The sequence below is a fragment of the Spermophilus citellus genome (genome assembly GCF_964194105.1).
Source record: "Spermophilus citellus genome assembly, chromosome: 8".
Taxonomy (NCBI): Eukaryota; Metazoa; Chordata; class Mammalia; order Rodentia; family Sciuridae; genus Spermophilus; species Spermophilus citellus.
The window spans coordinates 62,374,132-62,396,230 of NC_138189.1; the positions used below are offsets into that span (position 1 = coordinate 62,374,132).

The 22,099-nt window shown below is 38.9% G+C and overlaps 1 protein-coding gene across 6 annotated transcripts in view; it reads left to right on the forward strand.

Moving 5' to 3' along the window:
- Positions 1-22,099, forward strand: part of FRAS1 (Fraser extracellular matrix complex subunit 1) — a 448,933-nt gene that overhangs the window by 329,842 nt on the left and 96,992 nt on the right. For 4 of the 6 annotated variants that reach the window (XR_014023287.1, XM_081304117.1, XM_081304120.1 and 1 more), the window contains exons 33-38: positions 4,671-4,785; positions 6,227-6,364; positions 8,467-8,499; positions 11,774-11,905; positions 14,556-14,681; positions 16,752-16,999. Coding sequence is in view for 5 of the 6 variants with exons in the window: in XM_081304117.1 (XP_081160243.1) it covers positions 4,671-4,785; positions 6,227-6,364; positions 8,467-8,499; positions 11,774-11,905; positions 14,556-14,681; positions 16,752-16,999 (792 nt within the window). In the remaining variant the exon portion in view is untranslated. The remainder of the gene's footprint in view (positions 1-4,670; positions 4,786-6,226; positions 6,365-8,466; positions 8,500-11,773; positions 11,906-14,555; positions 14,682-16,751; positions 17,000-22,099) is intronic. The other 2 variants (XM_081304119.1, XM_081304118.1) reach the window with 2 other exon arrangements.

Sequence of the window (22,099 nt, forward strand, 5' to 3'; positions counted from 1 at the left end):
GCATAGACAGGAAAAACAGGCCAGGAGCCATGAAGATGGTGCTGTTCCGCTCTGCTGCTGAGCACCTCTGAAGAGACTTGTCAAGTTGATTTAACCTTTAGGATCTCAGGTTTCATGTTTGCAAATTAGGTCCGCCCATCTGAAACACAGGATATGTCAAAAGTTAGTTTACTATAAAATTTGATTAGCTTGCTATTTTGTTACTTACAATATACAGGGTATGTATCTATTTGATATTAATTAGGGCTATTGCTGTAGGACATGCTTGTAATCAGTAACAAAAAACACATTCTCAGTTCAGTAGTTTAGACTCATCTAAACACATAGGTACTGCACATATTTGCTAACTACATTATGAATTTATGTGGTAGATACATAGTATAAGCGTGCATGTGCACACACACACACACACACACACACATAAAAATAGGAGTCTACCTCCACATGGATTCATCCAGGCATTCATTCATAAACACATTTGATCTCCTGGTTTATGCCAAGAGATGTGGAAGACATAGAGATTCAATGACCTTAAAGTGGAGCCTCTGTTTTTCAGGAACTTTGAGTCAATGAGGAGACAACTAAATAAGCAGTGATACTACAGTGGTAAATGCAATGACACGGAAGCCAATGGGAGGGCACCTAGTGCATGAGAGCACGGGAGAGCATCACAGAAGCTTCCGCTAGGAGAGGACTGAGCTGGCTAAGTGGAAATGAGATCTCAAGATCAGGGTTCTCGAGATCTCAAACTTATGCCTGTAATACCAGCAGTGTGGGAGGCTGCGGCAGGAGGATCACGAGTTCAAAGCCAGCTTCAGCAAAAGCAATGTCCTAAGCAATTCAGTGAGACCCTGTCTCTAAATAAAATACAAAACAAGGAATGGGGATGTGTCTCAGTGATCGAGTGCCACTGAGCTCAGACCCCAGTGTCCCCCTCCCCTAAAAAAGAACCCACCCCAGGATTTCTAACTCAGCAGGTCTGGCATAGAGTGAAGAATCTGCATTTCTGACAGGCCCCCAGGGGATGCTGTTTGCTGCTGAAATCTCCACCTGTAAATAACCTCAGATAGAGAGTAAAAAAGGGGAAATTCACCCAGGCAATAGGAGCAGCAGATGAAAAAAACTGGAGACACAGGAGAACATGACATATTTGAGGAATGATAGGTGGTTCAGTGGGCTGGCACATAAATCCCTAAGTGTAAAAGCAGCAGGAAATGACAGTAAGATCATGGAGAACCTTATGATAAAATTTCCATTTTGTCCCCAAAGACTGTTGGTGTTGAAGGATTTATAGCAGAAAAGTGCCATGACCAGATTTTTAATGATTGGCTGTGGAAACTCAGTCTGGCTAGAGGGTAGAGAACATTCTGGATGGGGGATATACAGACAACAAGTAGACTACTGCATTCCCCTAGAACAAGAGAGGTTAGTGGTATGAACCCCGTGCAGTGGCAATATGAGTTAAAGGTTAGGGAGATCTTGAAAAGTTACTTATACACCCATGTTCATGGTATAGCATTATTCACAATATCCAAGAGGTGGAAGCCATCTAAATGTCCATTGACAGATAAATGGACAAAGAAAATGTGATATATAAATGTTGTCTATACATGACGTATAAAGGTGATACATATCTGTGTATATCTTTATTATATACATATGCTCATACCTGGAATATTATTCAGCCTTAAAAAGGAGGAAATCCTGTTATATGCTACAACATGAATGAACCTTGACATTAGGCCAGTGCAATAAGCCAGTCGCAAAAAAGACAGATAACATCTGGTTACACTCGAATGAGGTCTATATAAGTAGTCAATCTCTTAGAGAAAGAAAGTAGAATGGTGGTTGTCAGGGGTGAGAGGGGAGTGGGTTAGGGAGAAAAGGAAAGTTTCTCAGTGGCTATATTTTTAGTTTTACAAGATGAACAATTTCTAGTGATCTATTGTATAATGTGCACATAGTTAACACTGCTGTACTGAACACTTAAAAATGGTTACAGTGGATCTGGGCGTTGTGGTGCATGCCTGTAATCCCAGTGGCTTGGGAGGCTAAAGCTGGAGGATTGTGAGTTCAAAGCCAGTCTCAGCAATTTAGTAAGGCACTTAGCAACTTGGTGAGACCCTGTCTCTAAATAAAATATGAAAAAAATATGGAGATATGGCTCAGTGGTTAAACACCCCTGGGTTCAATCCCCAGTACCCCCCCCCAAAAAAAAAATTGTTACAATGGTAGAAAAATTAAGGGAGAGATAAAGAAAGGTTTAGAGGCACTGTAGCAAATTATATATGGGAAGACTCTTGTGTCTGCTACTCTTATAGAATCTTCATGAATCAACCCCAACTCATCTCCATCAAACATTAATACCAAAGTGCCATTTATTAAGATTGGGGATATGGGTGGGCGTGACAACTTCAATTTGGGGGTCTCCTTTTTGAGGGTGTTCTGAAGCATAGTGAGTGAAAGTGAAAATGATTGATGTGAATTCACAGATGTGGAGGGGACACAGATCGCAGGGACTCAACAGACCACTGTAAGAACTTGACTTTTGTTCTGATTGCAAAGCCCCTGCAGGGTGTTGGACACAGATCCAGTGTCCTTTGAAAAGGTATGACACTGGCTGCTGTGCTGAAATAGACTGTTGGGGAGGTGAAAGGACAGTCAGGAGGCCATATGATCCAGGGGAGAAGCTGGCTCTGAGCAGGTTGGTGGCAGTGGAGGTAGGGAGAAAGATTTGGATTCTGGATATATTCAGAGATATATGGGTATTATGAAAACAATTATTCTGCAATTTTCTTTGGTTGACAGATGTGTCATAAAAAATGTCTTCCGTAACGATTTCCGTGAAATTTAATCTCTCATTTCTTACTATGTTTAATTGATAAATATTGAACATTTTAAATAGCCAGTATTAAAATTGATCATATTTTTATATGTCTCAACCTCAATATTGCTTTCTTCACAGAATCAAGTCCTCACTTTTTCTACCCAATGTCTGTTTCTATTAGTAGAGAAAAATCTATAAATTCTAAAATAGAATATATGTTGTCTTGGCTGGAACTTATTTCCCTTTTCCATAGACCTATATCCCTGATAATTCTCTTTTCTTACCACTTTATTGTTTTAGGGACATCTAGATTTTCAAAAGTATCCCATGATACTCAGAGAATTTTAGGTTATTACAATGGTTTTGAGATTGCAATTTTGCAAACAGAACTGAACAGTGTGCCAAGCCTTTACTTTTTTTCTTGTATGCATGCCCACATGTGTCTGCACACATGAATGGGCTGTAAACACCTTATATAGGGCATATATTTTTTAATTTGTTGTCCTTACTTGTTTTATTTTAGGTCGAGAGACCAGCTGCTGTTTGCAATTCTAATTTTCCTTGCTCATTACATTCCAGACCTGAGCAAGGACCTGAAATATGACTCTTTACTTATGGGGGGATTGTCTTAACCTGCAGATGCCGGCCTCTCCCTGGGACAAGTTTGCCTTGGGGACAATTACAAAGCAACTGCAACCTTCAATCTTTTTATGGTTAAAAGAAGAGCACCACACCCTCCTCTGGGAGCATTACTGAGCCCCACTTAATCTTTTTCTAAATGGGGAAATTCCTTCTGGAAGAAGCAGAGCTTCAAAGAGCAGAAGAGCATGTCACACCCCAGCCTACCTCTAGGGTCAGTTAGGAAGAGCCTGCAACAAGCAGGATATTATGTTCTAAGACAGCATGCATGACTCGGTTAAAGGTCCATGCTCAGACTAGTTTTCCCTTTTATTCTCTCTATACTGATTTTGCTGCCACTGTCCCCAGTCATTGCCTACTTGTGGGAGTCTGAATCTTTCCTTCTTTTTTTGAGTGTTGCCTCCTGTTGGTGGGTCATGGATGTGCACAGGATAGTGAAAATAACACACATACATGGGGCCCTCTGATTAATATTGCTTGACCCGCTCATTGAGTCCTGAAAGCTAGAGGAGAAAAGCAATATCTAGTTCTTTTGCATAGTAGAATGAACACAAAGAGAAATGTTGGCTATTATTATAAGCTTTAATAAACAAATAGCTCTGAATGCAAATAGTGAGCCTCTTTTGGTGTTTGAGGCCCTATTCATCTTTAGCCCTTTGAAAACAGATAGCATCACAAATTCACAAAACTGAGGTTTGGGGTAATGCTCTGAAGAACCTCCTGGGGCCAAAACTTAAACCTCCCAGTTGGGTCGTCAGAACTTCTTGCCAGATTCAACCTTAGCCCATTAAGTTAAAAGAGCAAAGATGTGGAAGCCAGATGGAAACAGTAGAATAGCCAGCTGTGGAGCCTCTTTTAGACCAAATGTGTTCCCGTGCAAGCTCCGCCTGGGGAAAAATAACCATATTGGGACCCCCCCACAGCATATACTGACATAAACCTGAGGTCAGGGGCAGAGGAGAGAAGAGCCAGGGGGCTAGATGATCTACAAAGTTCTCTGTAACCCTGGAGCTTACTGAGGCTGGGACAAATCTGTAGTGCAAGACACCAGATCCTTTTGGACCTTCTGGAGGAAACTCTATTCAGTGTGACTGACTTAAAAGCCCAGAGGGAATTTGCTTTTGTTTTCTTAATAAGGTTTTGGGGGTTTGGTTCAGTTTTCATCACACCATTTTTCCTTCTCCCTTTCTGAACGTTTTTTCAGGCTCGGGAAGATGGCCTGACTGTCATTCAGCCTCATGCCCTGTCCTTTGTGAACTCGGGGAGGCCCAGTAGAAAGATTATATACAATATCACTCGACCTCTGTATCCAAATCATGGTAAGATGTGCAGTAAACGATCCTTTGGGAGATGCTATCGCCTACCATTTGTGGACAAATCTTAAAAATTCTGTAGCTTTTTCTGCTTGGGTACATGGAGATACTGATGGGGGTTTTAGGAATAAGAGTTATTCATATCCCATGCACCTGTCCTCTAGTTTAGAACTAAGAGAGAAAGATAAAGAATAATGTGTTGGCTTTGGCTTGGACAGAGCTGATTGGAATACATGGTGCCACCGGATTGAGCACTCTCTGCCATGACCTGATAGAACCCGGCGCATATAGGCATTGTCTGTAGGGACCAAGCCTGCCCCGAGGGGGCAAGCAGACCAAAATGAGCAGGTGCTAAGAGCAAAGAAGTCTGCCAGGGCCCAAAGGCTCCTCCTTTCATAGGGAACATGGGAATGCAGAACTGGAGTCAGAGGAGAAGTGGGCCCCTTCCATCAGTCTCCAGCACTCAGATTTCTTCACATTGAGCTCACATAATGAGCTTGTGTCCAACAGAGGTGTGCTGTCCCTCCCAAGAAGGAGACCAGCTTCTATGACAGTTCTGCTCCTTCTCTGACACTGTTCTCCCGACACCAACCATGGTCCCTGAAGGAAGCCTCTCCCATTACCAAGTTCCCAACGAAAAGTAAAAGTCTGAAAATTAAACTCCATTACCTTTTGATAAAGTCCAAAGCCATTTAAAGTCTAAAAGTCACCCTGCCCTTTTTTTTAAAATCTGCTAAGTTATAATAGAAATTCTCCCTACAGTGTCAGATCAGAAGCTGGGCCATCTTCTTCAGAATGGCCATTGGTCTCAGCCCCACAGAAAGTTCAACCCCCAGCCTCACATGTGCCTTCCTTTTAAAGAATAAGATATGAAATATGATGAAAGCATTAGCTCTGTGCCTGCAAAATTTATGAACAGTCAAACCTGCAGCCCCTAAAGCATTGAGCATAGGCCAAGTGAATGCTGCAAATCCAGTTCTTAGAATAATTGAGATTCATGTTACTGTTGCCAAAGATCATCGCAGAGACTAAAGCATTTTCTAAAGAGAGGAGGGAAGACGAAGGAAAATCTCTTTACAGCCTCATTAGAAAATCATTCTAGGTTGGCCTCTCAGCAACCTTGACCTTTGAATGAAACTCAGCTGGGAGGGTCTCATAGTTATGGTACCCTTTCTGTGACTTAAGGAAAATTACGTGGTCCAAGCTCATGAGGGGCAGTAGTTTGCCTCTTACTATGTTTTATGTTCCATGAGTCCTACTTTGGGTTTTAGATTTGCCCTTTTCTTGAATTACAAGAGAACAGTACACCAAGAACAACCAGAGAGAGTAACTGGACCTGAAGGATAAAAGACTCCTACCAATGAGCAAAGCTGGCTTTGTGGCTCTGACCATCTTGTCAGCCTTGAGAGTTACTGGGGGATGCTCATGCCCATTTCTTCCTCCCCAGGTATCATCGAGCACAGGGACCAGCCTCACTCACCCATCCGGTATTTCACACAGGAAGATGTTAACCAGGGGAAAGTCATGTACCGCCCTCCCTCTGCAGCTCCCCACCTCCAGGAGATCATGGCCTTCTCCTTTGCTGGTAATGCTATCTCTCTCCCCTCTGCCTTGAGGCACCTACACTGCTCTCTGTGGATCTTTATGACTGACTCACTCCAACTCTTCCCACAGTCCTCTGGACAGTTTGGTGTGACACTACTTTATGGCTATTGAAGATAGTTTGTGACCTGTCAGCCACTATGTGCCTTTGTCTCCTCCATTCCACCTTTTCTTTTTCCCATAATTCACGCATGTTGGCTTACTTTCAGTAAGCTTTAATTTTGTGGCTCTTATGTGCTGATCACTAAGTGAGGCCTTGGAAATACAGTGGTGAGCAAAGAGAGGTATGGATCTGTTCTTGGACTGCTTGGAGATTTAGGTATGGAGACAATTGGAGAAATAATCCCAGTAATGAATATTAATTGCAGACTGAGACAAGAGCTCAGAAAAGGAGGAATAATGTTCCATAGTAGAATTAAACATTGCAAGACTTGACCTAGTTAGTGGGCTCCATGGAGGCTGTTCAAGGAAGATATCGACAGTGGAAGGATGGATAGATGCTACCAAGGCTGTGTGTGCATAGAGGTGATGGGGGAAGCATTCCTAAAAGAAGGGCATGTGCCCTGTGTGTAGAAGCCCTGGGAAGGAGAGAACATTATAGGATTTAAGAGTCAATGATCCTGTAATGTGGTGAGTGAGTGTGCAGAGATGAGCTTGGTGGAGGAAATGGGCCAGACCTTATAGGTCCTGGAAGCCTATAAGGACTTGAATCTTAATTCCAAGACTTAGAGGATGCAGTGGAGGTTTGATGATACAGGGTATGGCTTTTATAAGGAACTTTTTGTCTATAGTGATGTAAATGCACTTGACAAGGAAGCCAAAATAAATAGGGATGTGAGTAAGGGAAATCCAGGTAGGAGGGTCCTGCAGTACCTCAGTGAAGGCTTCAGAAGCAGGGGTGGAGAATGCAGGTGACCTTCTGCGATTAATACCAGGAATTGATAGAAGACACATTTTTAAACATTGAGTGGAAAAACAATTGAATTTTTCATTAAAGCTAGCACATGCCTTTCTGCTAAACCATAACAGCCTTTAGTCTTATCTCGGTGTCTCTTCCCTTGACCCAGTAATCAAAGCTGCTGACTGCCAAGTTGCAAGTCCCTACCCCTAAATATTGCTATGGCTTGGAATGATTTGAAAAATTGGGGAGCTTGTTTCTTTATTTCTAAAATCTATGCACCACATAAAATGCTGAATATAGGCTATTACTTTTATATAGTAGATTTGTTCAAATAGAACAGCTGGTGATTTCTATGGTAAGTTGAACATGGATTAAATAATCCTAGAGTTTCTTTTTTGATTATGGTAAACATATGAAGTGATATTTGCCACTATTTAATATAAGTTCAATTGTCTAGAAAATGTTAACTCCTTAATTAGATTGAAAATCTCTAAGGGCATGGAGAGGCCCTTTCTCTGAGGAATAACCCTGATGTTTAGTAACTGGGTAACTAATAGCCCATGAAAATGTTCATGGTTCTCTAGCCCCCACTTTACAAGAACTACTTTATAAGAAACTCAAGATATCCTGGGATTAGAGGAAAAGAAAACATGCCAGCCATGGTTGAAGTAATTTCCAAATCTGTTATACTTGCCTTAGTAGCTAGAGTCTCTTTGGGAGAGCAGAGTCCTGTCTTGTATAATCTATGGGATAAATGCCACAAGATAAATCTCTCTCACAGTTACAGTGTGTAAATCAATGTCCCAAGCATCACTCAATTCTACAATGGAATTGACCCACCTGAGAGCACTGTCAGTGATATACGACATCACCCACATTTGCCAATTTGTAGGATTTTATGTACTGATAAAATTGGATCTGAATGAATGTATTATAAATCACTCTAACTGCTGTGATACAGAATTATTCCACTATGTGGTTCTTTTTGCTACTTAACATTAATGTTGGCATCATTAAATTTGACATAACGTTAGCGAATGACCTACTGATGGTTCCTCAAGTCAGAATCATCTAGGTTAAAACAATTTTTACCTTCCTAATCTCTGTCATATATTTTGTGCCTTTTCCATGTATCCATGATTCCAAAATATATTATATAAGGATTTTCCTCTCACTCTTTTCAGGTCTCCCAGAATCAGTGAAATTCCACTTCACGGGTAAAGATTTTAATCTCAATTTTATTAGACAATAAGACTTTTCCTTCTCTTATTATTCCTTTCTTTTTGCTCTTTTCCTCAGTACTTTTACCTATTTTCTAAGAGCTACTTGAAAGTTGTGTGACTTTCTTTCTACAACAAGTTTCTTTTAAAATAATCACATGGTTAGTTACTTAGTAATTGCTTAATTTTGTATTCATAGAAAATGTCAACCAAGGATGCTAAAGATTAATGTTATTTAGTCCCTAATTCAACTTATCCTAACATTTGTTAAAAAAAGAGCTGATAGTGGTTAAGATCTTAGACTCTGAACCAGATGGCCTGAAGTTCAACCTACTCTGGGAAAGTTTCTTAACCTCTCTGTGCCTGAATGCCTCATCCATAAATCGAGTTAATAATAATAATAGTAATAATAATAGCATAGATAAGGACCCCAGAAAAACGATTGGTCACAATCATCCCTGTACACTCAGTTGATGAGTCAGGGTTGTATATAGTCTTGAATAAAGCCTCTCATTGAGTGCTTTGACACTGGAGGGAAGAGTCTTATGACTCAGAGCATGAGCTGAGAAGTCTGTGCAGAAGACCTTAGCATCCTCTTATAGTTAATACTGCATTCGAATCTGAGCTTCATCCGTACAAGAGAGTCTGACTTCTATGCTGGGGCAACAAGTTTTCTTGTTTGTTTGACTGAGGGTGGTTGGCTATAAATAGTGTCTTAAATAACCATTTAGATGGGATTGACTATTCCATTACAATCACCCATCCATGTGTCCTGTTGTATTTCATGGAGGGAGAAATCTTGGTAGGACAGAAAATCACTTATGTCAAACTCCCAGACCTTTCTGTCTTCTTTGACGGTTAAAAATCGCACTTGTATCAACAGTTTCAGTGTGTGTCATTGTTGATGTGACCCTAAAATCAGCTCATTTCTAATGGCAGGCCTCCATGCAATCAGAAATAATATATGATACTTTTTTTTTTTACCTTTTTTGAAACAACTTACAATAAATATAGTCTTATTTAATCATTTTACAAGAATAAGTATTATTTTTAGCATTTTAAATGAGGGGAAACTGAAGGTCATTAGGAGTAAATAATCTGCCCAGGTTTCTACCACTGGTAGATTAGAACTGGGATTTAATACAAGTTTCTGACTCACAGTATGAGGTAATTAGTTTCACCTGATGTGTATGTGTTGCTAATAGAAACTAAGTGTCATGGTAGGTGAAGGGTTAACAATTAATCTCTCTAGGATTTTAAGTTAAATGATCCTTGAACCTTAATACAGATTTAATGGGATGGACTTTGGGCTGACCTTAAATTATCATGTTTTCTTCCTAAGATTCTTTATTCATCTTTTTTTTTTTTTTTTTGAGAAAAACTTGGATTCTAGTAGGAAGGAAGCCATCTCCTTCAGGAGAATTTTGTGAGAGAAAATTGAAAATTGGACAGATAATGAACTACGGCTGTAGCCAGTCCAAACCTGACATTAGCCCATGGAATGAGGGAGAGGAGCTATTTCAGTTAATCAGCTATGACGAGAAGGAACGCTGATGTCCCTGAGCTGACTGGCTTCACGACACATGCAGACACTGTGGAACAGTGTGTGTTCTCAGCAAGGAACACACAGGAAGCATTTAACCCCAACAGGCAGTTTGACTATTTCTTAGGGAAATCAGAAACATTTCTTAAAGAGAGGGCTAGACATGGAATTGCTAATATTTTCATTGTAAGTCCTTATGTTTGCTTGTGAAACACTGCACCAGCATGATATATTTTCTAGTTATATAACATGAACCAGAAGACAGCTTTCTTCCACTTATACAGGCAAGGATATGCCTCAGTCACACTATGTGATATGGCCAAGTTTTAGGGCCTTTCCTGTCCTTCTCTATAAAATAAAGATGTTGATGTCCCTGTGCTTCTTCCCACTTAGAAGCAAAACCAATTTAAATCATAGCAAATAAAATATAATTATATTTCACAATTATTTATTTTTACTTTAACTTAGATTCCAGAGATCTCAGAGTCCTAATAAAAATAAGTTTGTGTTTTCCCTCCAAATCGTCAAAAGTTAAGAATCATCTGTCCCTATCTTTGATCATCCAGAGAGAAGGAGATTTAATGTAAAACAGAAGCAGTGGCAATAATTTTGACCCTCAACTGAATGTCCAGAACCTGCATTTCTGTGCAGATGATGTTCTTTCTCCTTCCACAGAGCTATTTCTGGACTTTTCTAGGACATGGAGTATACCTTATAAAATCTAACTGTATTTTCAGATCTACCTCACGAATGAGAAAAATCTAAAACTTGAATGGCATCATTAATAGGAGTTAGTGAGCATTGCTTAAGAATGCTTAAAGGAATCACTCTGCTTCAGAAGGAATTGGATTCCTACTGACTTGCTACTAAGTCCAAAAGAAAGTGAGGAAGGAAACCAGTTTCTCATAACCAGGTCATCTGCAAGCATATCACACATTTTAAAGCATGAACAGTGCAGTTCTCTCAACAGCCACCATAAATAAACACTCTGATGGGCTGATGATGCTGACTTCCCTCCAGACCAAGCTTTGAGAGAGGGGAGGGCATTACTGAGAGAGAAGAAAGCAGAAATAAGAGTCAGTTTTGCCTTGTTTCCCTTAGGAGATCAGGTTCACTTGGATGGACGGAACCCAGGGAAATAAAATTTAAGGTCACTGTTTTGCTCACAAAGATGTCTTCTATTTATGGCATTGTGCATAATGACCAGGTAAAAATGGATCTGCTTACTTTCAAACAATTGCCATACCTTCAAACAGATGCCAAAATCATTTTTTTCTGTCCTTTCAAAAAATTCTTTTCTAATGAAACAAAAATGTGTTTTTTTCCTAAAAGAGAGTTCTTAAAAGAAAATATTTTTTGGAATATTAGGGGAATTAATTTAATAAAAAAAAAAATTTCCACAAGTAAAAGCCTTTACCAGCATCACTGAAGAGTGCATATTTTGTGTTACTTTCCACTAACATTTGTCAAAATCAATTTGCTATGAAAATATTCTCTTAAAATGGCTTTGTACTTAAAGTCCTTTATCCTTTTTCTTATCCATAGAAAAGGCTTTGTTAGAATAGCTCACAATATCTTGCTTATTTTACTTTTCCATCTATAAGGATCTCTTCATTGTTAAGGTAATCTTAAAATGCTTCTAGCTTTGTATTTGTGGAAACAGCCTGAAGATGACTAGACTACAAGTTGATTAACACTTGTTTGCACGCGTGTGTGTACACTTACCAGTTTCAGATGGAGAGCACACTAGTCCAGAGATGGCCCTCACCATTCATCTCCTTCCCATGGATGGACAACCACCAGCGTTCCAGGTCACAGCTCCCCTGCTCCAGGTCAGCCCAGGAGGCCGCACTTCTCTAGGTAAGAACTGGGAGCCTGAGAGAAACATGTCTCTGGAGATAGGATTGTGTTTCAGCAGCAGTTCCTCTTGAAGCTTCTTGATGGTCACCAAAAAGCAGTGGCCTCCTCTTCCTGAAGTTCTGAGCATTTACACCTATATCCTCTGATACCACCAGTGATGAGAATCAGTCAGGCTGAGTTCCATTATAGCAGATGTGAAGATTAAACACACAGGAAATGCCGAAGCAATTGTGGAAAGCAAGTTTTATTTAAAGGATAGAACAGAGACTTCTTTACACATTTTAGAATTCTTTTGTTCTCATGCCCTCCTTCTCCCCTTATCTTGCCTCTCTCCTCTCCTATCCTGCATTTGTGACCAAATGGTGGGGCAAATAGTGGAGTGATCCAAGGGCTGAAGGAAGCCACCCAGGGGTATGGGCAAGAAGGGACCAGCCCTGGAAGCATTAATTAACAACTCCTACAACTCCCTGAAGGGGGAAACAATTCCTGGGGCAGTTTACCTTTGCAACAGGTTGGAGGAGGAAGGGGAAGGGCTTTGGAGATGGGAGCATGTGTTTCTTTTTCTTTCCAACCATCCCCCATCTTCCAGATGGGACCCAATTATTTATTATCTGCACTGACTGTCCTTCCTGCCCTGCCAGCCTCACTTCCTCCTGCCCATTCTTATGCAAATAGAAGCAGCAGAGAGAGAAAGAAGTACACCCTTGGAAAGCCAGCACTTGTGATGGACTGCAGCCCTGAATTTATTCCCCAGTCACCAGGAGTTTGATTTGTTTCCTTCACTAAAATATAAAGTAACAGAGCAGAGAGGAGAATGGAGGAGAGTGGGTTTCAATAACTACTCTTGGTTTTTTTTTTTTTTTTTTAATTTAGAAAGTGAGGAGGAAGAGGAGAAATGACAGATCACAATAACCTTCAGAAGTTGTGAGAAATTAGAGTCAGCCCAGTTATTTCGCACATATTTTTATTTAGTTTTTAGTATTCTTACTCTTTAGGGGTTTATGTATTCCTCTACCAAGGACAAACAGTAGACAATGATTTTTGTTAGGTATGCTCTGTAGATCCTTATGCAGTTTCTCTGTATGGCTTCTGTCCCAAAATTAATTTTCCTGTTTTCTCCATGTGGGTTTTTAGCCAAAAGTTGTCATCAAATTCATAAACAAGCCATTAAACTAAGATAAATGTCACTTTTACTCTTATCTTCACTTTCATGATGGGCATAGCAGCTATCATTAAACTTGGCTTTTCTGGTAGAATCAGAAAAATAACAAAAGAAGAAACCATGATAAGCAAAAATAGTTTATGGAGTATTTCCTGAAAGAAAACCTACCTCAGCTGGTCAGGATCAACATTCTCATGGCCTTCCTCTGTGCATGCCCTCATTTGTATGGAAGAAAAAAAAGTATTCTGAATTCAGAACTGCCTACTTGTAAATGAATTTTGGAAGAATCTACATGATACAGTTTGTGAATAGATTGTGCTATCAGTTTTCATTCTTGTGCTGGATTGGAATTAAACAGCACTTTTTTCACATTTTTTTATTTATATATGACAGCAGAATACATTATAATTCTTATTAAATATATAGAATACAATTTTTCATATCTCTGGTTGTATACATAGTATATTCACACCAATTTGTGTCTTCATACCTGTACTTTGGATAATAATGATCATCACATCATTAATACCCCATGCCCCTCCCTTCCCCTCCCACCCCTCTGCCCTATCTAGAGTTCATCTATTCCTCCCATGCTCCCTCTCCCTACCCCACTATGAATCAGCCTCCTTGTATCAAAGAAAACATTCGGGCATTTGGTTTGGGGGGACTGGCTAACTTCACTTAGCATTATCTTCTCTAATTCCATCCATTTACCTGCAGATGCTATGATTTTATTCTCTTTTATTGCTGAGTTATATTCCATTGTGTATATATTGCCACATTTTTTTATCCATTCATCTATTGAAGGGCATCTAGGTTGTTTCCACAGTTTAGCTATTGTGAATTGTGCTGCTATAAACATTGTTGTGACTGTGTCCCTGTAGTATGCTGTTTTTAAGTCCTTTGGGTATAGACCGAGGAGAGGGATAGCTAGGTCAAATGGTGGTTCCATTCCCAATTTTCCAAGAAATCTCCTTACTGCTTTCCATATTGACTGCACCAATTTGCAGTTCCACCAGCAAGTGTATGAGTGAACCTTTTTCCCCACATCCTCACCTACACTTACTGTTGTTTGTATGCATAATAGCTGCTATTCTGACTGGAGTGAGATGAAATCTTAAGAGTGGTTTGATTTGCATTTCTCTAATTGCTAGTGATGATGAACATTTTTTCATGTATTTGTTGATTGATTGTGTATCATCTTCTGCAAAGTGTCACTTCAGGTCCTTGGCTGATCTATTGACTGGGTTATTTGTTTTTTTAGTGTCTAGCTTCTTCAGTTCTTTATATACCCTAGAGATTAGTGCTCTATCTGATATGTGAGGGTTAAAGATTTGCTCCCAAGATGTAGGCTCTCTGTTCACCTCACAGATTGTTTCTTTTTGATTACAGATTTAGCTACAGCCTGGCCTGTGGCATTCGTGTATAGAGTATGCAGTTGTCACTGTACCCACTCTGCCTCACCATGCTTTGTTCTCCTTGCTGTAGGCCTCCAGTTGGTAGTGAGAGATGCTGAGACAGACCCTGAAGGACTCTCCTTCGACCTCCGGAAACCTCCAAAGCATGGTGTTCTGCTTAAGCTTATGGCTGGGTTCCAAGAGCCCATGGCCACAGGTAGCTGCACAGTACTTGACCCGCCTGGGAGGTTTTTTGCTCTACAATTGGTTTTATGTGAAAAGAAGTGAAGTGGCTCTGTGGGATACACTGTGAGGAGAGACTGCCTTTCATGTTTCATTCACTGGCCTGGTATTAGACTTCTTCCCCTTCCACTCCCACTCCTCATTCCTCGTCTGCCCCAGCCCACCCTGGAAACTGTGACCCTGCTTCCTCAGGTTGTAGGTGAAATGGGCAGACTTCTAAAGCTTGTAAATGCATTTCATCACCACCATAGGCGTGTCAGCTGCAAGCGGGCACGGCTTGCTGTGCGGCAATAGTTCTGGTAGCTTCTCCATGAAGATGAATTTGTCATACTGTGGTATGCGCATCCTCACTATCTGTTTAGCACTGTGACTTTGATAGCATTAGCAACACGTGTCTTCATAAAAAAGGGGGAACACATTTTGAAGTATTACCTAAGCAATGTAATAGACCAGCTTTTAAGAAACACATGAAAGTACAAAGAACACAATTGAAATCTACTTTTTAATAGTTCATATCAAGTCTAGTGTTATTTCTTCCAAAATGGTCTCCTTGAAATGTCATTTTATTCCAACCATCTGTACTTTCACAAACCTTGATATGGTTCCTTTTAGAGATATAGTAATGCTTGCTTCTGAATATCCCTGGTAAGAGATATTATTAATATCTCTTGTCCTTGAAGGTATATTGAATTTTAAGAACTACCACCAGCATGTGGGCATCACAGAGATAGACTTTAAAATTTTACTAAACAAATGCAGTGCCATTAGAACAGATATGAACCACCCAAAGGGAGTACTTTAGGGGTATTTTGGTCACTGTCTTGTTTCTTTAACATCACATGTCACCTATTCTGTGTAATTAATTTATAAGGTCTAAAAACATTTGTAAAAACTTTTATTTCCTTTCTCAGGCATCACACCACTAGTACTAGTAAAACACAGTAACACAGTGTTGAAGAGAAGGCTTCTTAGAATATGAACACAGAATGAGTTGATTTTTCCATCTCATTATATAATACTAATTATTAGAGCCGAAAATAACTTCCAGGAAGACTGATTCCTTGGCTGTGTTCTGTGGACTCATTAGAGCCATGGCACTTAGAGGCACTTGTCATGAAAAGGGTTCCATGACCAAACAGGTTTGGGAACTTTTAATATTTGTATATTAATGTTTTAAAACATTATTTAAAAACTCAAAGTCCTGCAGGTTAAAACATAAATTCTAAATTCTATTCAATACCATTATATATGTGAACTTGAAGCTTTCTTCCCACATCTGTCTAATCTGTTATGAGTTCGTACTCTAGACTATGCAGTTTGAGTTTCAAATTTCAAGTATATTTTTCAATTTTTAATTTAAGAAATTTTTATACCCTCAATTAAATAAAGATCTCTTATAGGCCCATCAAGCTTAATCTGTTAGTTTTTTTTTTTATTTCAGTATCAGGATTAGATTCCAGAAGGGCTGTCATAAAAAATACAGGTTTGTTCTTTTTCTTTCCTTTCTTATTTATTTATCAGCATTGGGTGTTAAACCTAGAGATGCTGTACTATTGAGCTACAAACCCAGTCCTTTTTTCATTTTTACTTTTTCTTTTGAGAAAGGGTCTCACTAAGTTGCCCAGACTGGTCTCAAATTTGTGATTCTCCTGCCTAAGCCTACCAAGTAGCTGGGATTACAGGTGTGCACCACTGTGCCCAGCCTGTCATTTGTTTTTCTGTAACTAGGAGTCATCAGGGAATCTTCTAGAGGTAGATTTCAGTTCGATATAATTAAGAACCTTTAAAAAAAATTAGGGTTATTGCCAGAGGCATTAGCTACCTTGATCACTTGCTGCTCACCTTGAGACATGAGGAAGGACAGACTAACCCACCCTTTTCTAAGGGTGGTGTAAAGGGAATCCTAAATTGGGTGGGCGATTAGAATAATAAGCTTGTAACTCCCAGGGTTTATGATTCTATATGTACTTTGAAATCCTGAGAAATAAATGAGAAGCACTGTTCCCAGAAGTAATAGGTTTTATAATTTGTTTTATTCTTAAAGGTGACACTTTCACATATGACGATATGAAGAAAAACGCTCTGCAGTATATCCATGATGGTTCCTCTGTCTGGGAAGACAGCATGGAGATCTCAGTGACAGATGGCCTCACAGTGACCACGTCAGAAGTGAGAGTGGAGGTGTCCCTATCAGAGGGCCAAGGGCCGCGGCTGGCTGCTGGCTCCTCCTTGAGCATCACTGTTGCTAGCCAAAGCACAGCCATGATCACCAGGTCGCACCTTGCTTATGAGGTAAGTCCTTCCCTTTGCTCTCCTTGTTCTGCACTGCACCTTCTGACCAGGTTGACGAGAAAGGCTGAATATTTGAGGCAGCTGGTATGTGGCTATGTGAAGAATCTTTTTTTTCAACTTCCCTACAGTTCTACTCTTAGAAGGAATCACATTGTGTACCCTGGCTTCTGCTAATGTCTCAGGAGCAGATCAGTGAATGGGTAAAACTTTGATGAAAAAGCAGTGAGTATGTGGAGGGCTGGGTGCTTGTCGACGATGGGATAAGGAGCCAAAGTCAGAAAAGCCTGAGTGCTGTTGTTTAAGTGCCATGAATAATATTTCTAATATGAATTTTGAGAAAAGAGTACCTTACAAGACTTTATCTGGTCAGTGACTGAATGGAATGGTGTTCCTGGATCCCTGAGAGAAAACTTGCTTGTTACCAGCTTTTTTTTGAGGGAGGTGGGTATCAGGGATTGAACTGAAAGGCACTCGACCACTGAGCCACATCCCCAGCCCTTTTTTGTATTTTATTTAGAGACAGGGTCTCACTGAGTTGCTTAGTGCCTTGCTGTTGCTGAGGCTGGCTTTGAACTCTCGATCCTCTTGCCTCAGCCTCCCAAGCCACGAGTCCATCTGCTTTTGTTTTGAGTCCATTCTAGACTGAACAAGAAGCATCAGTTTGCCAGTGCCTCTGCAGGTTCCCTAGGCCAGATCACTCATTCACTCTCCATCTCCTGCCCCAGTAGTATAGTTAGGGGACCCCAGGGAATCAAGGACTCTGGGGGGGGGGTTTCCCCTGTCTGCCCCTAACTTGGTGAGTTAATTAAATTCATCTTATTTCTTTGATTCCATTTCTGGGGCTAAGGACTATAAGGATAATTAATTTTATATTACAGTTATGTATTCTGTAAACAGAGAGGTACTCTGTGTAAACATAATAATTAATAGTCTTTATAGTGCCTTGAAAGGAAGAATAATTATCTGGTAATCATTGTTAGCATTGAATTTTTCCTTTAATAATCTTAAAATTCCAGTGAATAGCCTGGACTTTTTTTCCCCTCTTTTTAAACACTCTATAGTTTTAAGTAATCTTTTTCTGGGCTGAAGAATCTCACCATAAAAATCCAGCCCTGTCCAGGTGCTGTGGCACATGCCTATAATCCCAGAAATAGGGAGGCTGAGGCAGGATTGCAAGTTTGAGACCAGCCTCAGCAACTCAGTAAGATCCTGTCTCAAAACAAAAACTTAAAAAAACACACAAAAAACCCCAGCATGTTAGGTAAACCATTGACCTGGGAACAATTGGTTTTGCAGATTTTCCCCTTAAACTGTCATTTTTTTTAAATGATGAGAAACTGCTTTCTACCCTGATTCTTCTTGTGAGTCTACTACAGTTTCAGAACAGCTTTTTTTTTTTTTTTTTTTAAACTGACAGGTGATTTTTATCATTGGTTATGGTCTTTTGAATCCTGTGAAACTCATGAATTCATAAAAATGTATGAATTTGGATTTAATCAATAGATCATGAAGGCTTGAAAAATGTTTGACAGACAAAAAATAGGACTTCAGGAACAGTTCCTGCCCATTAGCTGCATATTATTAGCTGCATATCAAAATGCAAGCCCATTGGCAACTGAACACATATTTTCAAAAATTGATTGAATTTGAATTTACCCACCAGAGCAGAAACACTCTAAAAGATCTGTTCTAGCCTGCTGAAGGCATAGCATACATTCTTAAAGACTTAGCTAGGTTATATATGAACTTTTCTCTGAGGGCTGTAGAAGAAGTTTTCAGTTAGTGTTATGAAAAAAAAAAAATTTCCAGAAATGTTAGTTAATAAGCTTTCAGGGAACATCCAGAAGGTTTAAGAAGCCATCTGAAATGCTTGTCTAGTCATGAATAGGGCAGAGTATAAAGAGCCCAGAGCAAGTGAGACTTCTTAATTAGAGTATCAGCAACTACAACAGAGTGATGTGATGTTAGAGGAGATAAGAGGCAAAAATAGGGTCCTCTGTGATGTGTTTAGCCGTTGCTTAATAGACACATTTACTGTGTACCTCAAGTGAACAAATAGAGGAGGGATAGCATGGGTTCTGGAGTCATGGTTGATGGGTTTTAATTCAAGCTCCCACTTACTAATGCAGTGACCCTTGGCAAGGTGTTTAAGCAACTTTGAAAACTCAGTTTTCTCATCTATAGTGTGAGGTGTAAGATCAGTCTTGAAAATCTAATAGCATTTCAATGTACCAACCAAAAATAAAACATTATATCATTTATAATAGTATATCAAGTATCTAGGAATAAATGTTAACAAAAGATGTGTAATTTCTGGAGAAGGTTGGTGCTATGACTGGCTATATGGAAAAATCCAGAAGACTCTTCTGACAAAGAATGAAAAATAAAAGGAAAATTTACCAAGAGGCCAAATAGGAGATCAATGAACAGCAATAGCATTGCTATATATAAGAAAAAAAAAGTTCTACTAAATGTAACTAAAAAGATGAAACTACTTAAAATAACATTTAAAAAGTCATGTTCCTTGGATTAAATCTTAACAAAAACTAAGTAGTACTTTACAAGGAAACTCAAAGCACTTAATTGAAAGATAGTTCCAAAGTATTAAATAAATGAAGATATATGCCATGTTCATGAATAAGAATATTTAATATATAAAAAAGATACCAATTATCTCACAAAGGGACCTCTCAATTCATTTTATTTACAATCAGAAACCCAAAGGATAAGCTAGTTTTGAAATATATAAGAAAGAACAAAGAGCCAAAATTCTGAAAAAGAATGTTAGGTGGGCAGAATGACTTATCCTACTATATACCAAGATTTATTATAAACCTACAGTCTTTAAAGCAGTGTAGCACAGAAATATATTAGAAAGTCAAGAAATAGACCCACATATAATATAAAATAAATAATAAATCTAATATAAAACAGTTAGTCAGCCAGATTGGTGGAAGCAGAAGAACCACCTGTCTCACGGAGCTGTACAAAATCATGACTCAGATGGCAACAGAGGAATTTGCACCACACTTTACACCTCAACAGATATTGACTTCAGACAGATCAAAATTTAAATGTCATAAGTAAACTTTTTACAATTCTTTGTGGAATATAGGTCTATATTTTTATGATATTGTGAAGGGAAAGAATCTCTCAAAGTAGAAACAAAAAAAGAGCTAACTCAGGAAAGCTTGATAAATATGATTATATTAAAATTAAATTTATATTCACTGAAACAGACCAGAAAACAGGAAAGTCACAAATTGGAAAAAGATATCTGTAACATATATAACCAAAATAATAAAGACTCTATAAAGAACTCTTACAGATCCAGAAGAAAGAGAGATCCCAACAAAACATGAGAAAGAGACATGAATAGGAATTTCACAGACACAGAAACTATCTGGTCAACACACATGTGAAGAAATATTCATTTCTATTAGTGACCAGGGAAAGCGTGTTAAGTCCAGATCACTTTATATCAAGTATTGGAGGGGAAATGGATCTAGAAGAGGTTCCTTACTAGTGGGTGTATAAACTGAACACCAGAATTTGGCATTGCCTTGGTGGATGACTAATTATTTGCCTAACCATTTAACTCCTGGATTCTTACCCAAGAGAAACTTTCATATATACACCAAAGGACTTGTGCAATAATGTTCATAGCAATGAACAATGTTCAATAGCAAAACTATTGAAACAAGTCAAATGCCCATCCACAGGATAGCATAACTTATGATATACTTACTTGATGAATACTAGTGAGCCTCAAATCAGATGAATTACAGGTTACATTACACATAAAGTATGGATGGATCTTAGCAGTCTACTAGTGAATAAAAAGAAAAATAAACCCCATCAGAGTTGAAGCCAACTCTATTTTTACAAGTTAAAAAAACTAAAAATACATTTTATAGTCATATATTAAACTACATTAAGAAATTCAAGAAAATGAGAAACAAGTTTCAGGGTGATGGAAGGCCCCAGAACAGGATAAATAAAGAGCACATAAGCAAATGTTATCAAGTTCTAATCCTCTTGTTGAATGGTGAGTTCATGGATGTGGAAATAATAAAAAGAAAATGAGAACGAGAGGAAGGTCTTTGAGAACAAGATTTAGATTCTTAAGCATTTTGGTGCATCCATGGTATCTTGGATATCCTACAACAGTGAAAAAAATCTAGCAGATTTCTAATTCTTTCAAACCCAGCAATCATTTGAGAATTGAAACATAATAAGAGAGCCTGATATGAAATAAGCATTTCTTTGCCAATTTGCCAAAGTGGGATTTAGAAGCTATTCATTCTAATCAAGAGCCAGGAGCTCTGCCTTTATAGTAGTTCATCACCATCTCAGAAAACAATACCTTAAAACTCTCAGGTGGCTTTTAAAAATTGTCTCTCAGAATGAATTCACAGTAATATTAGGAAGTAGTCCTTTGGAAACCAACATATTCTATTTGATAACTCATGTGGGGAAATAAAGATACTTTGAAAAAGTGTAAATTTAGAGGAGATTTTCTGAAGTTATTCAGCTTTGATAAATTTTAGTTTCCTTTCTTGCTAGTGTCAATGGATAAGGAAAATCTGTGATGTTGCATTGAGGCTCTGAGCCTCTAGGGATGGAAATGAGACTGAACTCAAATACCCTGTCTCTGGACCACCAGGTGTCTGTGCTCACAATCCTGATCCCATCCCTCACTTAATGGGCAATATAAATGTGAGAATTTGTATTTGAAAGTAAAACTGACTATGCAATGTTTGTTTTTATTACTGTCCTGATAAAGTGTAAATTTCCCCCATTTTCACAATTAACTGCTCTAAAAGACAAATGATTCAGGGAAACTTTCCAAGAAGATGTTGCCTACCACCTAGATATTTCCAAAAATATTCTTTAAGAAAGTGGAAGCTGTTCATTAAGATATTCAGTTGTTAAATTTGGAATAGAACCACCCTTTGACCCAGTTATCCCATTCCTCGGTATATACCCAAAGGATTTGAAATCAGCATACTACAGTGACACAGCCACATCAATGTTTATAGCAGCTCAATTCTTAATGGTAAAGCTATAGAACCAACCTAGGTGCCTTTCAACGATTAA